At 55.6% G+C, this 16034-nt stretch overlaps 1 protein-coding gene across 11 annotated transcripts in view; it reads left to right on the top strand.

Annotated features, from left to right (window-relative positions):
* CSF2RA (colony stimulating factor 2 receptor subunit alpha) overlaps nucleotides 1-14665 on the top strand; it is a 66711-nt gene extending 52046 nt beyond the window's left edge. For 9 of the 11 annotated variants that reach the window (XM_070785269.1, XM_070785267.1, XM_070785265.1 and 6 more), the window contains 8 exons: nucleotides 755-939; nucleotides 2872-3005; nucleotides 4549-4572; nucleotides 6526-6661; nucleotides 7196-7291; nucleotides 7538-7631; nucleotides 9569-9650; nucleotides 12779-14665. In XM_070785269.1, coding sequence (XP_070641370.1) covers nucleotides 755-939; nucleotides 2872-3005; nucleotides 4549-4572; nucleotides 6526-6661; nucleotides 7196-7291; nucleotides 7538-7631; nucleotides 9569-9650; nucleotides 12779-12952 — 925 coding nt within the window. In that variant the 3' untranslated portion in view covers nucleotides 12953-14665. Of the gene's footprint in view, nucleotides 1-754; nucleotides 940-2871; nucleotides 3006-4548; nucleotides 4573-6525; nucleotides 6662-7195; nucleotides 7292-7537; nucleotides 7632-9568; nucleotides 9651-12778 lie in introns of those variants that run through there. The other 2 variants (XM_070785263.1, XR_011565455.1) reach the window with 2 other exon arrangements.
* Nucleotides 14666-16034: the final 1369 nt, after the last annotated feature.

Raw genomic sequence — 16034 nt, 5'->3', positions numbered from 1 at the left:
CCGTGGGCTGGGCCATAATCTGAGACCTCAGACTGGAGCTTTGCTATGCTTCACCACTCAGTCGTGTCTGACTCTTTTTGACCTCTCGGTCTGTGGCCCACCCAGGCTCCTCTGTCCTTGGGATTCTCCAGGCAAGAATCCTGGAGTGGGTCGCCATGGCCTCCTCCTGGGGATTGGATGCTAAATGCTTAGCCCGTCCCATAGTCCAGAAATGTTTCTTCTACGACTGGAGGACATCAGTCTACAATGTCCAAACATCCAGAGAGGAGAACACCCGTCTCCCTTTCTTCTTCGTGCTGCCTATTGCTCCATGTTGTGAATCCCGCTGTGGTCCCAGAGTGTCAGGAAATTAGCAATTTTGTATTATTTTTTAACAGTTGAAGTATAGTTGAAGCTGAAGTAGAGTAGTTTCGAGGTCACAGCATGCACACACACACAGACACAACATGTAGGTATATATATACACACATATGTGAGCTTCCCAGGTGGCGCCAGTGGTAAAGAACTCTCCAGCCAATGCAGGAGATGTAAGAGGTGCGGGTTTGATCCCTGGGTTGGGAAGATCCCCCTGGAGGAGGGCATGGCAACCCAGTCCAGTGTTCTTGCCTGGAGAATTCCACGGACAGAGGAGCCTGGCGGGCTGCAGTCCATGGGGTCTCAGAGAGTCGGACATGACTGAACCACTGATCAAGAGCAATCCCAGGAGGATACACACTGCTTAGCTGCTCCTTGATGTCTTTTTTGGACGTCACAGGCATGGAAACGTGTCCGAGTGCAGCCACTACGTCCTTGACTCGGCCGGGACGCGTGTGGGCTGCCATTTCGACGAGCTCGGCGAAGGCCACACCACGGACGATTACTTCTTTCTGGTGAACGGAACCAGCAGCGACTCGGACATCCAGTTTTTGGACTCTCCTAGCGTGAACGGCCCTAGCCTGGGTAAGACAGTTAATCGCTCCCCTTGTATTCGCCTGCTCCTCTGCCAGCCGTCTGCTTCATGGCATTTGCATTTGTCCCAGGGCTCTGGAGGCTGTGTGTTCCCTCAGCAGGATCTACATTAGGGGTGAAAGCCCCTGATGCTGGGAGGGATTTAAGGCGGGAGGAGAAGGGGACGACAGAGGAGGAGATGGTTGGATGGCATCACCGACTCGATGGACATGAGTTTGAGCAAACTCTGGGAGTTGGTGATGGACAGGGAGGCCTGGCGTGCTGCAGTCCATGGGGTCGCCAAGAGTCGGACACGACTGAGCGACTGAACAAGAAGCAGAGACGCAGAGAGGGAGACAGAGGGGCGTAACTCTCCCTTGGGGCGGGATGTGTCTGCTTGCGTCGCATATGAACAAATTGCACTGACGGACGCAGCCTTGGAAAGGAATTCCTCTCTGGTGAGGGGACCGAGTGTCCTTCTGGGGGACTCTCCAACGTCACAGAGTCTGGTTCCAGACAGACCATCCGCTGGCTTAGTCGCTGTGTTTTCCTTAAGGTGGGCCCGTGGGTGACTTCAGGTGCGTGTGTGTTTCGTCACTCAGTCGTGTCCAACTCTCCGTGGTGTGCAAACTGCGTGGAGGTGTGGAAGTGTCTCAAAAAAACCCTGAAAACAGAACTAACTTATGACCCAGCAATTCCACTCCTGGTTATATATCTTAAAAAAATAAAACACTGAAAACACAAAACTGAAAATACTGGTTCAGAAAGATCACATGAACCCCAATGCTCATAGCAGCGTGGTTGACGATCACCAAGATAAGGAAGCCATATAAATGCTCATTACCTGGTGAATGGATAAAGAATATATAGTGCATATATTATGAAATGCTGTGCTAACTCGCTTCCGACTGTCAGCGACCCCATGGACTGTAGACTGCCAGGCTCCTCTGTCCATGGGATTCTCCAGACAAGAACACTGGAGTGGGTTGCCATTCCCTTCTCCAGGGGACTCTTTCCCACCCGGGGATTAAACCTATGTCTCTTAACGTCTCTGCATTGGGAGGCGGGTTCTTTACCACTAGCGCCTCCTGGGGGTTCCACAATGAAATACTGCTCAGCCATAAAAAAAAAAAAAAAAAAGATTTAAATTCTGCCATTTGCAACAACGTGGATGGGCTTGGAGGGTATCATGCTAACTGAAATAATTCAGACACATAAAGACGTGTGGTTTAATCACTGAGTCGTGTCCAGCTTTTTGTGATCCCATGGACTGTAGCCTGCCAGGCTCCTCTCTGTGGGATTCTCCAGGCAACAATACTGGAGTGGGTTGCCATGCCCTTCTCCAGGGGATCTTCCCGACCCAGGGATCGAACCCAAGTCTCCTGCATTGGCAGGTGGATTTTTTACCACTGAACCCCCTGGGAAACCCAAGTGACTCCAAGAATTGACACCAAGTCTGGCTGCTTGGGTGGTCCATGTAGATGCTGGGTGAGTCTGCTTCCCGCTTGTAGGGTGTCCCGGAAAAGGCGAGGGATGTGCCCAGAGAACATTCTCCTAATGGCAACCCACTCCGCTGTTCTTGCCTGGAGAATCTCCCTGGACCAAGGAGCCTGGCGGGGCTATAGTCCACGGGGTCACAAAGGGTCGGACCCCACTGAAGCGACTTAGCTCGCACGGCAGCATCTCTGCCTGGGGCTCCAGCGAGTCTGCAAGGCAGAGGCAGAGGGCGGGGGTCGGGACCCGGCCAGGAGCGGACAAGCCCAGAATGCGCGCTCAGCCGGCCTGAGGTTTTGCTTCCTCAAGAGCAGGGTTTCTCCGGGTTTTACGCAACAGCACAGGAATGGGCCCAGGTTAGCGGGGGATGTCCTTCCGCTGCCTCTCACCCACTCGACTCCTGCGGGTTGCAGGTTTGTGACCCTGCTTCCTGTTTGGGTCTCTTCTCAGAAAAGTATAACCCGCCGGCGAACCTCACCGTCCAGGACAACGTATCGCATTTCGTGATTCGCTGGGATGCCCCCGCCATGAGGTACAGCCTGTCCAATAGCGTCTTGCGCTATGCACTGGACATCCAGAAGATGGTGAGGACCTGACCCTTCGTGGAGGAACACGGACTGCCTCGCCTCTGCTCCTCTCGCTTTGGGGTGCACCCCACACACACACACACACTCCCACACACACACTCTATGCCTCAAGAGTCTCTTCTCTGCTTTCTCCCTTACTGTCTCTTTGTCCTAAAAGTGCCACTCATTCCTCTTAAAATTTTTTGATTTCTTTGATTTTTGGCTGCGCTGAGCCTTCGTCGCTGCACGTGGACCTTTTTCTCTAGTTGCAGACAGCGGAGGCTGCTCTCTAGGGTCGGCAGTTTCAAAGCGCGGGCTTACTTGCTGCACGATACGCGGGATCTTCCTGGACCAGGAATCGAACCCATGTCTCCTGCATCGGCAGGCTGAGCGTTAACCACGGACCCCCACCCTCACCGCAGGGAAGTCCGTGTGCATTCATTTTTGCCGACGTTCACTTACGAACTGGTTTTTTTTTCTGCCGTCGATGTTCTTGGTGGTCGTACCTAGGAAACCGGTTAGCGTCGCCCGAGGTCATAAAGATGGTGCTTGTGTTTGAGTCTCAGGGTTTCGTGGTTCTAGCAGTTCCGTTTAGGGCTTTCATCCACCTCTGCTGTCTGCCTCTCTCCACCCCGTGGAAGGCAAGTTCCCTCAGAGCAGGGGCTGCAACAACAAAAAATAAATCAACGTTCATTCATTCCCGCACGGAGCTCACATACTGAAAGGTAGCATCTTTCCTTCCCAAGTGGATAGAGGAAAGGCAAAAACAGGAGAGAAAACCTTCTCGAGGGGGAAAAAATGTGTTCCTTCTTTTTCGTTTTGGCTACACATTTTTTGCAGTCTTTGTTCCCGATCAGGGATAGAACCCTTGCCCTCAGCCGTGAAAACATAGAGTCCTAACCGCCAGAACACCGGGGTTGCTGTGGTTCAGTCGATCGTAGGGTCAGGGAGACCCTCTGGAGAACTGCATGCACAGACGAGCCTGGGGGGCTGCAGTCCACGGGGTCACAAAGAGTCAGACACGAAACAGGGACAAAGACAGCACTAACTTTGCAGGGGATACAGGAGATGTGTGTTCGATCCCTGGATGAGGAAGATCCCCTGGAGAAGGAAATGGCAACCCACTCCAGTATTCTTGCCTGGAGAATCCCATGGATTAGGTGACTCAGACGGTAAGGAATCTGCTTGCAATGCAGGAGACCCAGGTTCAGTCTCTGCGTCAGGAAGATCCCCTGGAGAAGGAAACGGCAACCCACTCCAGCATTCCTGCCTGGAGAATCCCATGGACAGAGGAGCCTGGTGAGGCTACAGTCCATGGGGGTCGCAAAGAGTCAGACACATGTGAGCAACTTACCACTCACTCCCAGAAGCTTTTTGCTTTCAGCTTGATAAGAGAAACTCCGAGAAGCCTCTTTTAAATCCCTGCATCTGTGGAAACTCGATTATCTCCAGCTTAAAATAATCGTCACAGCTCTCCTGGGATTCCCAGGGGGTTCTTGCGTTTGCAGACAAAACCAAAAGGCCAGGCACTTAGCATGTCTCCTTTGCTCTCTCTTTACAGGGCAGCTTTTCTAAGAGAGAACCCGTAAGTATGCCTTCCTTTCTCCGCTGCATCCGTGCTTGGGTCATAGATGCTCAGAGTCCCTCCCTCAGCAGGCAGGGCGCTCAGCTCAGCCTCGGGTCCCTCTGTGCCCCTGTTTAGGGGTCACCAGGCTCTGGTGACCGATGGAGAATTTGTGGTCTCTCAGACGCCTCTGACTCAGCTCAGGCAGCCTGGTGTCATCCTCCTTGTGGACACAATAACATGGTGGTCCCGAATGGGCCTCCTTGCACCTTCTGAGCCCCACACTAGTGAGCTGAAAGGGTCCCTGTAGAAGTCAGGTCCACCGAGAACCGCACAGCACGACTTTATTCGGAAACGGGGTCTCTGCAGAGGTGATGAAGTGAGGGGTCTGAGATGAGGTCCTCCTGGATGGGGGTGGCCCTAAACCCAGGGACAGGGTCCTTATAAGACACAGAAGAGGAGAGACACGGACACAGAGGAGAAGCCACGTGGAGACGGAGGCAGAGATGAGAGGGAGGCGGCCACCAGCCCAGGGACGGACGCCTGGAGCCCGCAGAAGCTGGAAGAGGCGGGAAGACCCTCCCCTGGAGACTCTGAACAGAGCTCATTCCCAGATCCGTGGGGCCACCGGACACCCCCAGGCCACACCCCCCTTTCCTCCCTGACCACCCAGCCTCTCCCGACTCACAGGTCCCAGAAGAGCCCCAGGGGCGACCAAGGGCTGCCATGCTCTGACCCCAGCTGGAGGAAAAGGCCTGTCTATTGTGTGCGTGTGGGAGAGGCGTCCCTGGGCTCAGAGCCTGGCTGTGCCCTGCATGTCCCTGCCCTACCCTGAGTTCTGTGTGTAGAATCCTTTTGCTTTTTATTTCAACAATTTCTTTAAAGGACTTTTATTTTACTTCTTTATCTTGGCTGTGCTACAAGGTACACGGGATCTTAGTTCCCAGGCCAGGGATTGAACCTGCATCCCCAGCAGTGGAAGTGCAGAGTCCTAACGACTGGACCACCAGGGAAGTCACCCCTCTGTGTACCCCTCAGAATAACCGCAAGCCCACGTCCCAAGGGCATGGGGCCCCTGCAGGAGGCCCGGACGCAGACGGACAGCTGAGAGTCCTGATTGTTGTTGTTCAGTCGCTCAGTTGTGTCCAGCTCTTTGAGACCCCACGGACTGCAGCACACCAGGCACTGTTATCTGTCAGATAACAGCTGTTATCAGATAACAGCTGTCCTGTTATCTCCCAGAGTTGGCTCAGATTCGTGTCCATCGAGCCGGTGATGCCATCCAGCCAACTCATCCACTGTCATCCCCTTTTCCTCCTGCCCCCAATCCCTCCCAGCATCAGGGTCTTTTCCAATGAGTCAACTCTTCACATGAAGTGGCCAAAGTACTGGAGTTTCAGCTTTAGCATCAGTCCTTCCAATGAACACCCAGCACTGATCTCCTTTAGAATGGACTGGTTGGATCTCCTTGCAGTCCGAGGGACTCTCAAGAGTCTTCTCCAACACCACAGTTCAAAATTATCAGTTCTTTGGTGCTCAGCCTTCTTTATGGTCCAACTCTCACATCCATACCTGACTACTGTGAAAACCATAGCCTCCACTAGACGGGCCTTTTGTTGGCAGCGCGATGTCTCCGCTTTTTAATTCGCTGTCTAGGTTGGTCAGAGCTTTTCTCCCAAGGAGCAAGCATCTTTTAATTTCATGGCTGCAGTCACCGTCTGCAGTGATTTTGGAGCCCAGAAAAATAAAGTCTGCCACAGTTTCCATTTTCTATGCACCTGTTTGCCATGAAGTGATGGGAGCCCCAGATGAGAGACGGCAAAGCCCCTTCGGGCTCCCACAGTGGGCTGGGAGGGATGGATCAGAGGCGGCAGGTCCACTGTGCTCCCAGCTGTCAGGGGGCACACCCTCCGCCTTCTCCGTGTTTCCAGTCTGGTATCCGTGGCTGTCACAAGGTCCTTTTTTCTTTCAAAGGTTTTTCTAAGCAGACAATATAAAAACAAGTACAGACTGCCCCGCGCTGACGTGACAGGAGAGCACACCGTCCGCATGAGGGTGCAACATGTGCTGTTTCAAATCTGGAGTGAGTGGAGCTCCACACACCATTTCGGTGAGTCTCCCAGAAACACCCGTAGATGCTGACATGTGCCTGGTGGGGGATAGGAATGACCTTTCCTTTGAATCTTGCTGTCCAATCCTCCTTTTTTTTTTTTTTTTTACAGTTTCTCTTTTATTTCAAACCAGCTCACCTTCATTTCTGTTGTTCAGTTGCTCGTACACACCTCTTTCTCTCACCCTTGACATTTCACAATTACGCATTCATTCCTTTGGCTATGCAGTGCAGAACCGAAAGTTAATATTCACTGACAAGGAAGGCATTGTGCAGTATTAATTGTGCCTTTGTAGAAAAGTAATTGCTGTATCATCTTTTGAGAGTGGCAAGGGGGGAGGTGGGGAGATTTGTTATTTAGTTGCTCAGTTGTGCCTGACTCTTTGCGACCCCATGCACTGCGGCACGCCAGGCTTCCCTGTCCTTCACTATCTCCCAGAGCTTACTCAAACTCATGTCCATCGAGTCGGTGATGCCATCCAACCGTCTCATCCTCTGTCGCCCCCTTCTCCTCCCGCCTTCAATCTTTCCCAGCATCAGGGTCTTTTCCAATGAGTCAGTTCTTCGCATCAGCTGGCCAAAGGATTGGAGCTTCAGCTTCAGCATCCGTCCTTCCAGTGAACATTCAGAGTTGAGTTCCTCTAGGATGGACTGGTTGGGGACAGTGACATACAGTGGGCTGTGGTGGGTGCGGGATCCCAGAAGAATAGATTCTTTGGTGCCATCCTTCTCAAATCCCTGGGATCCCTCTGTATGGAAATTCCCCCCTCCTCCTCTCCAGCCCTGCTTCTGCCCCCACATCTCCCGCCCTGTCATCCAATACCAGGGATGGGCAGGCAGGAGTCACTCCTGACCCTCTGCTTGTCTGCCCACCAGGTGTCCCAGAGGAGAATTTCCTGGTGGTCTTGATCGGGCTGGTGGTGGGGGCCACGGTTTTGTTTGGCATGGCCCTGATGTTCCTCTGTAAAAGGTAAGACACACACACACACCCCAAATAAACTCGGAAACGGCAGGTCAGAACCCACACACAAAAGGGCCCACGCTTGTCACTGCCTCCCCACAGAGTGGCCAGAATCCCAGACTTGGAATGCAGTGTGGAGGTTGCTCAGGGTGGAGGGGTTGGGAACACGGAGTGGCTGTTATTAAGGGGCCCGGGTTTCGACATTGGTCTGTCGTGGGACCTAGTCACGGCACAATTTAATTTTCCTGTGTTCCTAGGGGTTGCGTGGTTAGTGCCAAATGCACTCTTGATTTAGTGCCTGAAGGAGTGAACTTTAAAAAGAGGCTTCCGAGAGAGGTGAGGCCAGGGGTCTCTGCAGATAACACAAGCCTGAGCGGAAGATGGGTCCCGAGCACGTGGCTGGGCAAAGCGAGCGCCCCAGTTAGGGGGCAGTCCCTGGCGTCACAATCCAGAAATGCCTCCCAGGGGACCCTGCAGGCGCAACCGAGGGGTGGTGGAGGCCGGCTACGGCCACAGCCGCCACACGGGGGCGGCAGCGAGCTGCTTGCCTATTTCCAAGCCAAAGGCGGGAGGAGAAGGGGGCGACAGAGGATGAGAGGGCTGGATGGCATCACCGACTCCATGAACTTGAGTTTGAGCAAACTCCGGGAGGTGGTGATGGACAGGGAGGTCTGGCGTGCTGCAGTCCGTGGGGTCATGAAGAGTCGGACACGACTGAGCGACTGGACTGAACTGAGAAACACAGGGAAGGACTGTGTTCCCAGGGGAGACCCGGGCTGTGTGGCATAAACTGCAGCTGCAGACGCAGGCTCTGCCCCCTTTCCTGGCTGCCTCCTCACACCTGCGCAGGTGTATTGAAAGCCAGGGGACCCCCACCCCCACCCCCGCCCCCGCAGTGTCCGGAGAAAGGCTGCCCATAGGAGACCCAAGGCAGGGGGCTGCCGCGGGCGTGCGGAGGGCAGTTGAGGGCGTTGTCGTATCCACGCTGGATGTGTCTGGAACGTTTCATTCACGAGGACCAGAATCAGTGATGGGGTGTCTAGGGGCTCTCATATAGAAGGCATTCTGTGAGGGCACACGGGGGCTTCCCCGGTGGCCCTAGTGGTAAAGAACCCACCTGCCACGGTAGGAGATGTAAGAGATGCAGGGCCGATCCCTGGGTGAGGAAGATCCCCTGGAGGAGGGCGTGGCAACCCACTCCAGTATTCTTGCCTGTAGAGCCCCATGGACAGAGCGGCCTGGCGGGCTACAGTCCACGGGGTTGCAAAGAGTCGGATATGACTGAGCGACTTAGAGTACGCACACGCGCACACACGCACACGAGGACGGGGGGCGGCCTGGCGGTGTTTGTATGGCATCCAGGAGGCTTTGGGGCCTGGAGAGGGGACACTTGAGGGTGCTCAGAGGGGCTCCGGTCCCTGGAGGGTCTTGAGGTCACATGCTCGCCGAGTTTGCGCGGACAGGCTGGTGGAGTGGCTGGAGCCGGTCCCGAGGCCACCTGCCTCTGGGTGTCTGCTCTGGTTGCAGCGTGGGGCCTGGGGTCCAGGGCTCCTCGCTCGCGGGGGACAGGGTCTCCTGTCTCAGCTGTCTGTCCTCGCGGGCCCGCCCCGCAGTCGGGGCTGAGGCGGGCAGCTCCGTCAGGCGCTGAGCGGTCCCCAGGACGCCCGGCCTCCCTGCCCAGACCCCTGGGGGCGCCCAAGCACCGACCCGCCAGCTCGGCACGGTGGCCAGGGCCAGCCACGTGGGCACCTGGTCCTCACCGCGCCCCGGGCGAGGAGAGAGAGCTCTTCGGGCAGCGCTGTCCGCCCCGGCCCGCGTTCACCCCTGAGGCCGGCCGCGCCGCATGAAGAGCCGGCCTCGCCACGGGGCTGTGGGCACTCGGACAGGACAGGGCCCCTCGCAGCTCTGAGGCTGGGCCGCAAGCGTCTCTCGTCTCTTCCCGCCAGGTTCTCCCTGAAGAAGAAGCTCTTTCCGCCCATCCCGCGGGTGAAGCAGGAGCTCGCCGGTGCGTTCCTGGCCAGCCTGGAGGTGAGCGAGGCCGCCTCCCGGGCGCCGCCTGGGCTGGGAGACTGGCGCTCAGAGACGCGGGGGGCGGGCGCGAGTGTGCTCGGTGTGGAAGGCTGGCTTGGGGCCGTCAGTGCCCGAGGAGGGCAGGGCAGGGGAGGGGAGGGGCGTGTGGAGGGGAGGGCAGGGGGAGGGGAGGGGCGTGGAGGGAGGGAGCGGCCTAGGGGAGAGGCGGGGCCTAGGGCAGGGGAGGGGAGGGCAGGGGAGTGTTGAGGGGAGGGCAGGGGAGAAGCGAGGAGGGGAATAGGAGGGGCGTGGAGGGGCCTAGGGTGGGGAGGGCCTGGAGGGGAGTGTGGAGGGGAGGGACCTAGGGGAGGGGAGAGGCCTAAGGTGGGGGAGGGGCATGGAGGGCCGTGGGGAGGGGAGGGGAATCCTAGGGCAGGGGAGGGGTATGGAGGGGAGGAGCCTAGGGTAGGGAAGGAATGTGGAGGGTAGGGGCCTTGGGCAAGGGAGGGGAATGGAGGGGAAGGGAAGGGAATGGAGGGGAGGGGAGGGGCCGAGGGGAGGGGAGGGTCTTAGGGCGGGGGAGGGAGCTAGGGAAGGGGAGGGGCCTAGGGCGGGGAGGGCGTGGAAGGGAGTGTGGAGGGGAGGGACCTAGGGGAGGGGAGAGGCCTAGGGGAAGGGAGGGGCCTAGGGCAGGGAAGGGGTGTGCAGGGCAGGGCCGAGGGCTCATGCGGTGGCGGGGACACGGGTGTCCAGCTGCCTGCACCCACAGCTGCTTCTGCAGCGAAGTAGAGAAAGCGACACAAGGCGACTTATCTCCACGTGGGAAACTGCAGAGCTTGGGTTTTGTGCCTTTCTGGGGTCGCCATGGAAACCGCGGTACGCTCACCTTGGGATTTTCGAGGAGTGGCATCTGTAAAGACCGCATTTCCGATCCAGGCGCCCCGTGTGCGCTCCTGGGTGGATGCTGAATTTTGGCAGGAGGGCGTCCGTGTGACTCACCAGCTCCCGCCCACCCCCCACCCCGCGGTGGCTGGAGGCAGGGACCCTCCCGGGAGCAGCTCTGCGCCCCTGACTACATCTCCCCATCCGCCACACGTGTCTCCGTCCCCGTGAGAAAGCAGAGATGCCCCTAAAGCACAACCTGCGTTCTGAACCCTAAACCGTTTCCCCAGGAAGCCCCCTCCCCTGCTTCCAGTGCCCCTGGGTTTCTTCGGTGGAGCCCGTTGACTCCAAGGCAAAAGTTTTGCGTTTCTTGATCTGTGCGTGACCAAAGCGACCGTGGTGCTTAGCGCTGTTGAGATAACAGATAAAACCACACACAGATTGTCAACGACCTGAACCTTCCAGAGGTCCTGTGCTGACCTCACCCCTCTGCCCTGCACCTGCGTGCGTGCGTGCTAAGTCGCTTCAGTCGTGTCCAGCTCTGTGCAACCCTGTGAAACGCAGCCGGCCAGGCTCTTCTGTCCATGGGACTCTCCAGGCAAGGATACTGGAGTGGGTTACCATGCCCTCCTCCAGGGGATCTTCCCCACCCAGGGATCGAACCCAGGTCTCCTGCATTGAAAGGTGGGTTCTTTACCACTAGCGCCGCCTGGAAAGTCTCCTGCCCTGCACAGGCAAATCCCAGGTCCTTCAAATGTGTGGTCTTGTATGTGGGACTCAGTGGCTTGACATCAACGGTCCTTATTTCCTGGAGGGTGAAGTTGTGAACTTACCACCCCCAGCCCTGACTCTCAGCCTTAGGCCAGCCAGGATCACCCCCTACCTAAACTAGGGAGTGAGGCTCCCCACATTTTCAGTCAGCCACCCCCCTGGCTCCCCAGGCCACTGATCCCTCTGGTCACCTCCGTCCTTGGGGTCTAGACACACCAACCTGGTGGGGCTGTGGCGTCCACCAGAGGTCACGCCAAGACAGGGGAGGGTCTGTTCAAAATCGGGAACTGTCTCTCTGTGATTTTCCCGGGAGATGGCAAAGACCCATCCCTCCACCTGGATTGCAGCATCTCAGAGATGACTGTACCCATGATGTGTTCATTCTTTATTTAAAAAATAAAAACACAGCATTATCAAGATTTCACTCACATGTCGTAGAATCCACCCTTTAAAGTAACAGTTTGGGGCATTTAGCAAGTTCCCAACACTGCAGCCATCAGCTCTGTCTAGATCCAGAACATGCTCATCGCCCCCAAGGACACCCTAGCTACATCACCAGTCACTTCTCCCCTGCCTGCCGCAGTCCCTGGCAACCACAAACCCACTTGCTGTCTCTGTGGACTTGCCTGTTCTGGAAGTTTCCTATCAGTGGAGTCACACACTGCGTCCTTCTGTGTCTGCCTCTCTCACTGAGCAGCGTGTGTCAGGGTCCATCCCTGTTGTAGCCTGTGTCAGATTTTCTCTCCTTTTCTTGGTTCTGTAATATTCCACTGTGTGGAAGGACCCCATGCTGTTTATCCACTCATCTATCCATCCATCCATCGTCCATCCATCATCCATCCATCCATCCATCATCCATCCACCCATCATCCATCCATCCATTCACCCATCCATCCATCATCCATCCATCCATCATCCATCCATCTATCCATCCATCCATCCACCCATCCATCCATCATCCATCCATCCATCATCCATCCATCTATCCATCCATCCATCCACCCACCATCCATCATCCATCCATCCATTCACCCATCCATCCATCATCCATCCATCCATCCATCATCCATCCATCATCCATCCATCCATCCATCATCCATCCATCCATCATCCATCCATCCATCATCCATCCATCCATTCACCCATCCATCCATCATCCATCCATCCATCCATCATCCACCGATCTATCCATCCATCCATTATCCATCATCATCCGTGCATCCATCATCCATCCATTATCCATCATCATCCGTCCATCCATCCATCATCTGTCTATCCATCATCCGTCCATCCATCATCCATCCATCCATCCATCCATCATCTGTCCATCCATCATCCATCCATCTATCCATCCATCCATCCACCCACCATCCATCATCCATCCGTGGATACATGAGCCCTTTCCACCTTCTGGCCGTCATGAGTACCACTGATTGGGAGGACCAGGGACTCCAGAGCGTGGCCTCACCTGTGTGCTGTGTCCTTTCTTCTAGGAGACAGCCTCCTGTGGAGGCCATCCGCCATCAGCCTCCCAGGACCCTGAGGACATCTTCACCGTGGAGGAAACCCTGTCACTGGCGAGTGCACCAGCAAAGATGGGAGGTCCAGCCCCAGCCCCCAACCCTTACGAAAACATCCCTTCTGCGGGTCCTCTGCTCAACCACTAAGAGGACTCTGGTTCGACTTGCCCACCGCCTGCCACCCGATCCCACTGCCTCAGCCTCTGCTATACCGTCCCCCGCTTCCCCGCCCACTGGCCACCGCTGCACACACCTTTCGCAGTTGCAGGAGGGACCAGCCGCCAGCCTGTCGCCCAGATGTGCCCTGTAGGTGGGTGAGGATATTGGCAGAGTCCGGCTCACACTCTGGTCCAGGCTGTCCCTGTGAAGATGGGCACCAAACTTGCCCGTAACAGCACAGACTTGGAGACGAAGAAATAACGGGGTGTCCGGTCTCCATGGGTTCAGGAAGATCCCCTGGAGGAGGGCACGGCAACCCACTCCAGGATTCTTGCCTGGAGAATCCCATGGATGGATGGACTATAAAGAAAGCTGAGCACCGAAGAATTGATGCTTTTGAACCATGGTGCTGGAGAAGACTCTTGAGAGTCCCTTGGACTGCAAGGAGATCCAACCAGTCCATCGTAAAGAAGATCAGTCCCGGGTGTTCATTGGAAGGACCGATGTTGAAGGTGAAACTCTAATACTTTGGTTACCTAATGTGAAGAGTTGACTCATTGGAAAAGACCCTGATGCTGGGAAAGATTGAGGGCAGGAGGAAAAGGGGACGACAGAGGATGAGACGGCTGGATGGCATCACTGACTCGATGGACATGAGTTTGAGTAAATTCCGGGGGTTGGGGATGGACAGGGAAGCCTGGTGTGCTGCGCTCCATGGGGTCACAAAGAGTCAGACACGACTGAGCGACTGAACCAACTGAACTGAAGGGTGCCAGCGAAGCAGATAACCTCGGAAAGGATGGAGGCTTTAGGAGAAAGTGAGCAAGTTTCTCCCAGTGAATGACCGGCCTCTGTCCGTTTTGGGGGCGCAGGGAGCACACGCAGAATGAGCACGGAAGACGCCCGGTGGAGCGCGAGTCTCTTCCGCGGCGTCTCTGGACAACCACACGTGAAGCATCTCGCTGGGTTCCAGCCACGTCCAGGAGGGACCCGTCTCCCGGGCACAGCTCTCTCACGCTCGGGCTGCCGGCTAGCGATGCTAGAAGCAGAGACACCCAGCTCCGACGGCGGGAGCTCCTGGCTTCGGTTTCCCGGGAACACCATGCGCCGGTCCCAAGTCCACGCTACAGAGAAACAGGTGTTTCTCAAGAGACGGCGGCCGCTGCTAAGATTTCATTGCGAAACTTCCGCGTTTGGCGCGCTGCGCAGGAAGAGCGTCTTGGGAAATGCTTGCGGTGTTTCGAGAAAATAGAGAAAGATGAGGTCGTGGAATCAGAGAAGGTGCCCGCTATCGCTGTGGCCACAGAGCCTGCGGCCCCGAGATACGCCGTGCGGTCACTCCAGCGCGTCTCTGGGGTGCGGTGCTGCCTGTGATCAGCGGGCGGGAGTGACCGGAGGTGCCCCAGCTCCGGCCCGGACTCGGAAAGACCGGCTTCTCTTCCGGCTTCAGCTCCGGCTGAAGATGGGCTTGCACCCTGGAACACGCTGATTGACAGGGATGAGTTTATGAGTAAGTTAAACGTCAGAACCCAGGGACTTTCTTGGCTGTCCGATGGTGAAGACTTCGCCTTCCAGTGTGGGGGGGTGTGGGTTTGATTTCTGGTGGGGAACCTAAGATCCCGCATGCTTCGACGCCAATAAACCAGAACATAAAACAGAGCGATATTGTAACAAACTGAATACAGGCTTTAAAAATTGTTATTGTTGAGTCTCTCAGTTGTGTCCAATTCTTTGCGACCCTATGGACTGCAGCATGCCAGACTTCCCTGTTCCTCACTCTCTCCTGGAGCTTGCTCAAACTCACATTTATTGTCAGTGATGCCATCCAACCATCTCATCCTCTGTCGTCCACTTCTCCTCCTGCCTTCAATCTTTCCCAGCATCAGGGTCTTTTCCAAAGAGTCAGTTCTTTGCATCAGGTGGCCAAAGGATTGGAGCTTCAGCTTCAACATCAGTCCTCCAGTGCAGCAGCAATAGGGTTTGCTGTAATGGGATTCATTGGCTTGGCTTTTTTTTCCTGTGAAACTGATCCATATCCCTATGAATACCATCATTGTTGGTGGCCGAGTACCTTTTTAGAAAAGTTATCTTAAAAAAAAGAAAAGAAAAGAAGAGGTATCTTTGATCTTGCAGACTGGTGAACAAGTGAGGATTTGAGAAGCTCGGGGAGCAAAAACTGGTTGATGTGTTTTCTGTTTGTCTTTGTTTTATTTTATTTTATTTGGTCTTCCAAGATGTTTTCTATTTGTAAATGAAAATAATTTCACAGTAGGGTTGGGGGAAAAATGCAGCAAAAATCTACCTCCTCAGACAGGGAGCTGGGGAATCATAAGTGCCTCGTGCCCAGAAGCCAGGCTTGGAGCCACTCTGGGGGTGGGGATGGGGGGGATAGGTATGCAAGTTCCCGGAGGTCACAGAGGGCAAACCTGGGGGACCTTAGAGCAAGGAGCGCCCCCTGCCACCCCCCCACCAACACACATGAGGAAGATGGCTTGGCCACTGTGGCGGGAAGTGTTATTTGCTGGATAATCAGGGAAGCCCCTTGTCTCGGGGGAACCCCACGGGCGACGGTTGGGGAGATACAAAATGAGAGTATCTCCTGCCATCTCGGTAAACAAGAAACGTCTCAGCCAGCAGCGAGTTCTGGGCTCCAGATGTGAAGGCGGGCTCCTGAAACTTTGGTCCGCCGCTCCCAGTGGTGATGGCCCTGGGGGCTGTGGGGCAGGGAATGCAAGAATCAGACATCTGTCACTCCTGAAGGCGAACAAGGGAACAGCCTTGGCCCCAGAGAGCTGAGATGCATGTGAAAGGAATGACCTCCGTGAGCCCAGAGGCCCGCACCTTCCCGAACGCAGAACCATCAGTTCGTCAAAGACATCTCATCTTTCATGTCTATACTGCCTGCCCCCCAAACTTGGGTATCGCTTGGCTCCCCTCCCGCCTCCTCGGAGCAGTGTTCTCAGAGCTAAGTTTTCTAAGAGCGAAGTCTCAGAGCTAAGACTAAGATGCTGTCTCCCGGAGCTCCCAGTCCTAAACATGCCCGAATAGAAAGTACTGGCTACTTGCAGGT

This window comes from Bos indicus, chromosome X (genome assembly GCF_029378745.1).
Source record: "Bos indicus isolate NIAB-ARS_2022 breed Sahiwal x Tharparkar chromosome X, NIAB-ARS_B.indTharparkar_mat_pri_1.0, whole genome shotgun sequence".
Taxonomy (NCBI): domain Eukaryota; kingdom Metazoa; phylum Chordata; class Mammalia; order Artiodactyla; family Bovidae; genus Bos; species Bos indicus.
The sequence above is the reverse complement of the archived record's forward strand: the minus strand, read 5'-3'. Positions and strand labels throughout refer to the sequence as shown.